Source organism: Merops nubicus, unplaced genomic scaffold (assembly GCF_000691845.1).
Source record: "Merops nubicus isolate BGI_N331 unplaced genomic scaffold, ASM69184v1 scaffold12023, whole genome shotgun sequence".
NCBI lineage: Eukaryota > Metazoa > Chordata > Aves > Coraciiformes > Meropidae > Merops > Merops nubicus.
This window is the reverse complement of record NW_008600993.1, coordinates 2,774-11,464: the sequence shown is the minus strand read 5'-3', so window position 1 is coordinate 11,464 and position 8,691 is coordinate 2,774. Positions and strand designations below refer to the sequence as shown.

The window sequence follows — 8,691 nt, the reverse complement described above, 5'->3', positions numbered from 1 at the left end:
TAGCTTATATCTTCATAAGTATAAAGACAAACCCTAAGGCTTCCACTTCAGCACAGTAGGGGTTAGTCACAAATGCAGATAATACAAAAGAATTTTAATATACTTACCCACACTCTGTTTCTCTCTAACTTTTCCTTTGTCTCATATTTTGTATATTTATCTGAGGAATTAGTTTCAAGGATCACCTCGTTTAAAAAAAGTGTTGATTATTGGTGTTTTGGGGTTCTAAAGGAGAAATGCTGTCATTTTTAATACAGTTTTGTGGATGAGCATCTTCCTGTATGATGCTGGATATAAGTTTTATAGCCACTACCACCCCTTATGTGGTACTTTGTTTAATCATTATATATAGAGTGAACTAACCCACTTTAGAAAAATATTTATTCTTTGATTCTATAGTAATGTATTATGAAAAGTAAATAATCATAACTAGCCTTATGACAGTATGTTTCCTTTTGAAAGTGCTCAGCAATGTTAATTAGATCCCAATTTAAAATTAGATTCTGCATTTATTTACTTATTCCCTGAATTCCTACCCAATGACACTGGATTTCAGAGGAGAAATTCACTTTGTATTGAAAATCTGTAACAAGCTTTTAGAAAGTTTTCTGGTCTAAGACTGAGGGTCTGATGTGTTTTGCAGTGAGCTGCATTTTTACTGTTTTTACAAAGGCTTGTTTCTTTTCATAATATGCAGCTTCATTAATAAATGTTGGATAGACTGTACAGTCCCCTTTATATGCAATTACTTCTCCATCCAGAGTCAAAAATAGAGGATCACCATTGTTCAGTGGCTGCCAGTCTTGATCCTTAGAGAAAGAAAACAAATAGAGTATGTTTACTTTCAAGTTTTAGTTGATTTCATGTGATTTCTGAGTTTATGCTCACTCAATAATTACACTCCCTCCAGTTTATGAAAGCTTATAAAAGAATTGCTTTTAATCCTCAATATGTAATTTCAGGTTTCTTGCCCTCGTGTTCAGGCTTGTATAGAATGGTAAAGGTGAACTAAAATGAAACCATGTATGCTCACAACTGATTAAAAACAAGCCCTCATTTTAGACTTCAGAATTGGACTTACAGTTCAGAACACAAGCTATCCTATTGCCTTCTTCAGCTTTAGGTTCAAAGTGATGCTAGATTCAATGATTCTCAAGCCAGTGACAGAAATATGGATGACTTCAGTGATAAAACCTGCTATAGGTAAGGTCTGAAGTATTCCATAAACCCACTGACAATGCTGTAATTTTAAATATTTGCCATTAAAATACACTACAGTGTAGCAGAAGCAACCTAGGAATACTGATAAAATGTCATAAATGGAACCTATTCTAGAATTTACCTGCAGTTTAGGGTGAATAATAGCAGTAACTTCATCATTCTTATTCCTGGGATAATCTACTTTCTCCATTATTTTAAAAACCTCAATTGTACATGGTGGAAATTCATTTCCTAGGAAGAACAAATGTAATTTGCTGTCAGTATGAACAACTGCCTGTTAAAAAGAACAACGTGTTATTTATTCTCTTTAGAATGCCTTAATTCAGTAGGTTGTACCTCATCACATTTTATAGAGTAGTGTCTAGCTCAAATATCATACAAATGTCTAGCTCCATTTTCTGTCCCCTCGAAGCCAAGCTGCAGAAAGATTGTCCAGTCATGTACTGTGGCATATGAAGCCCAGATATAAGTTTGCTGCTGAAATGTGACTTCTCACTGTATAGTTAAAAAGACATATTTTGTAGATTAAGAAATCAATGAAAGGCTTGTGTCTGATAGTGCTGCACAGCACTGAGTGGTATCTGTGGTATTTAATCTTTACCATTCCAGCACAATAATGGAGATTCTGATATACACAACTATATTATTTTGCTTCCATAAAAAAGCCCACTGACAAAATATACTCTAAAAGAACTGTAACACTTTTTTCTGATGGAATGTATTTTAAATAGTACACAGGATAACAAAATCTTGCAAAATTTGCCTTTAATTTTAGATAACAGTACACAGAAGGCATGTAAATTCAACTGTTTCTTAGTATTAATTTAAGTATGGTCTCCCTGTATATGCTACTATACAAATATTGATAGCTAGAATTTCAGATTATTAAAGCAACTGTAAGATTAAGATCAAGTATATTCATTGTATTTCCAGAAAGCAGAGATATTCTTAAAGCTACCCAAAGGAGCTCTACAGGAACTCTGACCTTCTGACACTACGCTTTGGTGGTCTAGAGAACAATTCTTCCCCCACACACTCCTTTTACCTGTTTTACTGTAAAGGTTGTATTCCAACCTATTTTAAAAAATGTTCTCCTGAAACAGTCCACCAACCTGACACAGGAGGCAATATTCTCTCCTTACATACTCTACCTTCATTAAAAAGTTGAACAAAATCAAGACCGTGTTTGACAATCTTCCTCATTTTGTCCAAAATATCAGCTCTGACAACACCCTGTGGCTGGGGCCCCACCTCCACACCTGTTTGCAGAGGAGGGAGATTATTAGTAGAGCCATAATACATCACATGCTTAGGTTACACAGCAAAAACTGTTGTCTGATTTGGTCTGTGCTTTATGTTTAAGAGGAATTGTAAAGTATGGAGTTAAGTGATTTTTAAGGCAAGGAGAATATTTAGCTCACCAGTTGGGATCAGTTTAAAGAATTATATGTACATTTTTGTGTGCTACCACAGTAAGAGAAAGTCTCACTACATATGTTTGTTTCTCTTACTTTTTTCCTCATGCTATCTTCCCATGCTGCGTTTTAGAAAGCTCATTGTTTAATATGAAATGCAAACTGTTTTTCCTCTATGGTTATGGTTTTGATTCCATACATTTAAAAGCCCCCCACTTCCATGCAGAACATAATTTTCCACTTCCTTTATCAAATCTTTTCCTTTCTTTTTCTTGGTGAACAACCTGTGTTCCAGACAGGGCTTATTTAAAGGACGTAAACATCTCTTTTGGGAAGTTATTTCTTCCTTATCCTCATATATTACCAATATTTTCTGCAAACAGTGGGTTAACTGAATTTAACTGGCTTCTGTATTTTTTCAGCCAAGTATAAATCAGAACTCTTTAGCAGAGATATTCATATACATTTGATTTGGTACCTATATTGTCAAATAGCTACTGGTCATCAGGGCACTCTGTAAAACTTAATGAAAGGAACAGATCTGGAAACAGACATATTTTAAAATATTTAAGGAAGGTTAAAATAGTATTTTATTTTTTGTATTTACCAACAGGATGTTTTGCTACAGATCGAGTTGTGGCATATTTCAAGCTAGGATGTTCAATCAGCAAAACTGGACAGCATTCTGGAGCCAAAGCGCTCTGTGGAGATTGTTTGAAAATGTCTTTGTTATGCAAATATTTTAAAATGTTGTGCCACAAAAGATTACTGATGCAGAAGTGATTTACACAATGTTTTCAATATGTTGCCTTTATTTCATAGCCCTCAAAGAAGTAGGACATCTTTAGAAAACATACAAAGCTGTATTTGTTGGTCTCCTCTCCATTAACTCATGCCAGACATGCTCCGCTGAGCTCTGCTGTCTCCTCAGCTAGCTGAACAGAGATTTAGTCTTTAATTGCTAACAGGAAGAAAAATCTACTCAGCAGTGTTCCAAAACTTAGAATCAAAATACTGTAAAGCAGATTTCAAGTATGGTTTTTGTTAGACTTAAATTCTTTTGTAAGGACATAAAATAAGGCTTAATTCGCAGTCTGACTTTTTTCAGGCCTCTTTCCTGATGACTGCCTACCATGGCTCTTCCTATAATTCTAGTCATGAGCTTGCTATATATTCAAATATTTTATAAACATGTAATAAGAAAAAAAATCAAACATTAAACTGTACCTTATTTCTAAGTTAAAAAAAAAATCATTCAAATTCCAGACTGTTGGCCTGACCTGGGTTCCATCCGCCACTGTCTAGCCACTGGTACCTCAGCCAGCATCTCTCAACCACTCTCCCAACACTATCAGCTTCAGGGACAGCAGAATCTAACAGCTTCTAAAGACACAGCACTATGCCTATAAATACTCCTGAAGGAGACATTTGTCATTACCTAGTGCCATTATTTTTTATGTGTCTTTATTTCATAAAATTAATGTGTAACTATTTAGCATGTGTGACCCAAATTTATCCAAGTTCCTGGCAGAGCAGTGTGAAAGCAGATTAAATTACACTAATTTTCAGAGATGTTATTCAAAGCATTCCTTTGTCCATCAGTCTTGCTAAGTCTTTTTAATACATAAAGACTATAATGAGTTCAAGTCTGAATTACCTGATATTATAATTAAATTATCTCTAATTAAAAAACCCATCTTATGAATGATTAAATATTTGAAACAGTGTTGCAGAATCAAAAAAACGCTATATTTAAAGAAACTACAGAATAATATATAGTAATATAACAATACAACTAACAATCTATTTAAATAGTTCATTTAAATTAGTTTTACCTTGATATAATGAAACATTTGAATTGTAAAGTCATCCCTGGAGTTTTCAAGAATAAGGGTACCACCCATGTTAGAAGTGGTGTTGTGAAGGTCAAAAATAAGGTCATAGGCATCATCACTACCTTTTGGGCCAAATATATGATTGATTTCCTGAGCCCTTCTCACTTCATATGGAATATCTTCCACCACTGTCCTGCTGTTAATATCAGTACAAAGAAATTAGTAAACTCATTCCATGGCTTTACAGTCAACAAAATATCTATATCCTTTTCTTTTTACTTTAATTCTATAATTGACTGAAGTTGAAATCTCCTATTTAATTACCAAACTGTTAAAACTTGATGAATTTGTGCTTGAAAAAAGCAAGAATGATTGTTAAACAGGTCTTACTTTTAGGTATCTTGTGCAGAAGGGTAGTAAGAATTTCAAAATAAGACTTTGGCTGGAGACTATATGCTTCTCTCTTATTACTTTACATTCCAAAGTTGTGCTCTATGCAGAAAACTAACTCAAAATTTATGAACAACTTGAACCACTTCCAAGACTGGATCTATCTCCTACTGAAGACAGCACTCAGACATCAGTCTGGGCCCTTTCACCTTGGACATCACTCACAAATTCTTTATTAAGACTTTGCTTTATTTTTTGTCTTGTCTAAAAATTTGCTTTGTTTCTTGTCTTCTCATATTCTTGCCAGGCTTTTATTTTGATTCTATTTTTTTGAGGCCTCTTGACCCTCAAAGCTCACAGAAGATTTTTCTACCTCTGTTCTCCCAAAGTTTTAATATTTGTGATGTCTGGTGACTGTGTCTGTACTGCACTTTATAAAAAAATTGTGTTAGCCTAAGGAAAGGTCTGAGATCAGCTTCCTGTCCATGTAAGGGCTCTGTTGGAAGCTGATGTATGATACAAGGACATCTATCTTACATACCAACAGTGCACAAGCTGCTGCTGTTCTGCATAGACAGCAAATCTGAGTTTGGGGACAGGCTCGGGGTACTACCCATGGACCATACAGACACACCTGGTATCTTCTGTGCTGAATTTAGTTTTCTTTCTCAATAGAGCTTGAGCTTTGTAATATTTTAATTTTATAAGAAATACTTGTTTTCAAGAAAGTTTTGTTCAATCCTAACAAAACACCTTATTCTCTGCATGGATATTTAAGCATTAGAGGAGATTGCAGAGGAAAAGTGTGGGATCACCACTGCTGGAGTACTGGAGTGGAAGGATACCATGTTAGGAATGTCTACATGCAGCTGATCTACTGGTGGTATGTGAGATGGATTAGAATTTTTACGTGAGTCCCTCAAGCTCCTTTTTCTGTTTTTTTATGATTCTGTATATCAAATAATCTACCTTTATATTCTTTAGTTCTGTCCTTGAAATTCCAGATTTCTAAGGCTGTTAAACTAATACTTCTTATCTAAGCCAGGGGGACTTCCGTCATTACTTTCAGTAGTATCAGGATTTCACTTTCATTTTTCTTATTTTGTAAAACCATTCATAATCTTGAAGGGCCTACACTTAAAGGAGGCTGGTGAAGTTGTTCTGAACAGTCAGTGATGTTGTAATAGAACTGGGCAACTTGGTAGGATTTCCTGATAAATATTAGTTTAAAAATGAAGATGACCTGCAGATATCTTAATCAGCTATTTTCTTCAAGTGTTCTGTGTTCAGAGCAGCTGAAAACAAACCAAACCACTTTTTTTTCATATGTTTGTCATATGTGGTCATTTAAAAGAATGACCTCAGCATGTGTTAGAAAGTCTGTTTATCTTATAATAATCAACAACAAAATTCTAAAATGAAAAGCCAGATGAAAGACATGCAGGGTAAGAATAACCATGTTTACAAAATATCTGTGAAACATACTTCCTGCAGTGATTTTCACCTTTACCATTCAGACCTTTCTGAAACACAATTACTGTACCTCTGAAACATAAATACCTGCAACTATATCAAGCATAAGAATGTTTATCCTGCAAAGTACACCTCTGGAATCAATGTCTCAAAGTAAACATAAAATCCTATTACAAATGGAAAATCAATTACTATTTTATAGTATTTATAGATTGTATTTCTTCTAAAATAATGAGTCAGTTAAATTACTGAGACTTTTCGGCTATCATTTTACCATAGTATACATTATTTCTGATCTAACTCATGTCACATTTTCATCTGTTAACTGAAATTAAATACATTTGTATGCTGTTCTTTCAGATACTCAAATCTCTACCTTTAAGTTGCTTTTCTCTGAGACCTTCCTGCAAGTATAATTGTATTAAGAAGAGCTCCAAAGCTGAGTTGTGTGAGAAGACACGTGAGAAATGATGACTTTGCAATTCAGAACAGCAATACTTAAGTTTACACAAATACAGCTAATCTAATACTAATCTAAAATGCTGTGTTTGTGTTGGTTTGAGACTCATTCTACTAGCAGTAGTTTTAAAATGAATCCATTAACACTCACGCAATTTGTTCTTTTTGGGTTAAAGGTCAGTAATTTCAGTTATGTGCCTGCACAGTTAAAACAGTAGTGGAACTTGTGTTAACATTTCAGTCTGGAAAGAAAGCTCCTTACAATTTTAAAAAACAGAAAAGTAGAACAACAGAAAGTACAGCTATTCTTACCCAAGATTATCAGGGTCAAAAACACGGTTCAGATCACAGTCAATGTATCTAGTACACTTCTTCACAGCTCTTGGGTTGGTAAGAAATGGTCTCACTTCCATTCATGCTCTTTGAATCTCAGCTCCATTTTCTTGCCAGTGCTTGACCAAAAATACCCCCGATAACTCATTGCCATGAGTCCCCCCGAAGACAGCCACCCGTCTTACCGGAGCTTTATCAACAACAGCAGAGGAAGTCATGCTTTTCAGCAGCTCTAAGAATTGCTGAAAGCAAAACAGAAAATAGGGACAAAGTAAAACTTCTTTAGAGAAAAAAAAAAAAAACAACAAAACCCAAACAAACCTTTTTACTCTTTTTAATAGGAAATTCTTTAAGCCTGTTTAGTTCAGACGTGACTGAAAGTGAATTAACATTTCTCTAACAGTTTCAGACTCCGTTGCGGGGCGGGGAGTTGCTAACCTGGCACTCCTCCCTCCTCAAGAGCCCTCCCCTTCATTTGCCATATTTAGTAATATCTCCAAGACTGTTCATGGTACTGTCACACAGTTCAAAAGTTAACTTCTCCAGGCAATCTGTTAATATGTGATATATAGGTAGATCTTGCACTAAGGGCAGTATGAAAAGACTTTAAATGTAAACTTTAATAATGCTTTTAGATATCTCTGGCATTTTTGCAGTGCAGACTAGGTTTAGCATGTATACTCATGTATGTTTCACATTACATAAACATTACAGTGTACAAGGGCAGAATGATTTAAAGTAAGCAAAACCAGTAAAATATGAATCATATCTTGGCTCTAGATCAACACATAATGCTGAAACATCAGGTACTTTCATCTAAAAATACAAGAACAGCTGAGTTCCTCAAAGCACGTTGTTGCTTGTATGACCTTTTTTGTTCTATAATATCTGAAGAACAATGATTAGAAGGAACTCTAGCTGAAATTAAAGTGCAATTCATCCGTGACTGACTTAGCCAGTATTCCTGGCTCTACTTCCGCCTCGGGATCTGCCAACAGACCTCCAACACATTGAACAACTTTGCCAGTGACAACCCTTCTCATTTCTGCAATCTCTTATTAAAAAGGAAACAAATATAGACCAATGGGACAGTAGTTGTGTTCTCCCCACAAAAAAACTTCAGTCAACAACTTCACTTCCACTTCAAAAAGCTTTCAGATGGGTTTCTGAAACTTAAGTCAGAGCAGCCATAACTTCCACCATGAGGATCAAAACATTTAGAACAAAAAGTCTTAATAATAGAAAATATGTTTTATTGCTGTAAGTGACAGCAGTCTGTGCAATTACTGTCTGACACACAATATAAATGTTAAGAAATATTTATGTAAGGGAATAAAGAATGTGTATTGAACAATTCCTTTTTATTAATATTATACTCCAGCAACTGAGAGAGTATTTGGCTAGTGCCTGGAAGAGGCTTTATAACCCAGGGTGATAGACTGCAGGTCTATGAAAAGAAAACTAAACATGGGACTTATCTAGACAAGTTCTGCCAGGAATATATTTCCCACAAAAATTGCTCTCTCTGTTTTGGCTTATCCATACAGAACTCTTGAACCTTACAG

General features: G+C 34.9%; 1 protein-coding gene across 1 annotated transcript; it reads right to left on the bottom strand.

Moving 5' to 3' along the window:
• Positions 1 to 526: 526 nt before the first annotated feature.
• On the bottom strand, positions 527 to 7,344 carry ASPA (aspartoacylase). The gene is given in 6 exon segments (XM_008937860.1): positions 527 to 809; positions 1,343 to 1,452; positions 2,373 to 2,480; positions 3,244 to 3,337; positions 4,472 to 4,667; positions 7,106 to 7,344. Coding segments are annotated over 6 exon segments (960 nt in total). The 3' UTR covers positions 527 to 596.
• Between the last annotated feature and the right edge of the window lie 1,347 nt (positions 7,345 to 8,691).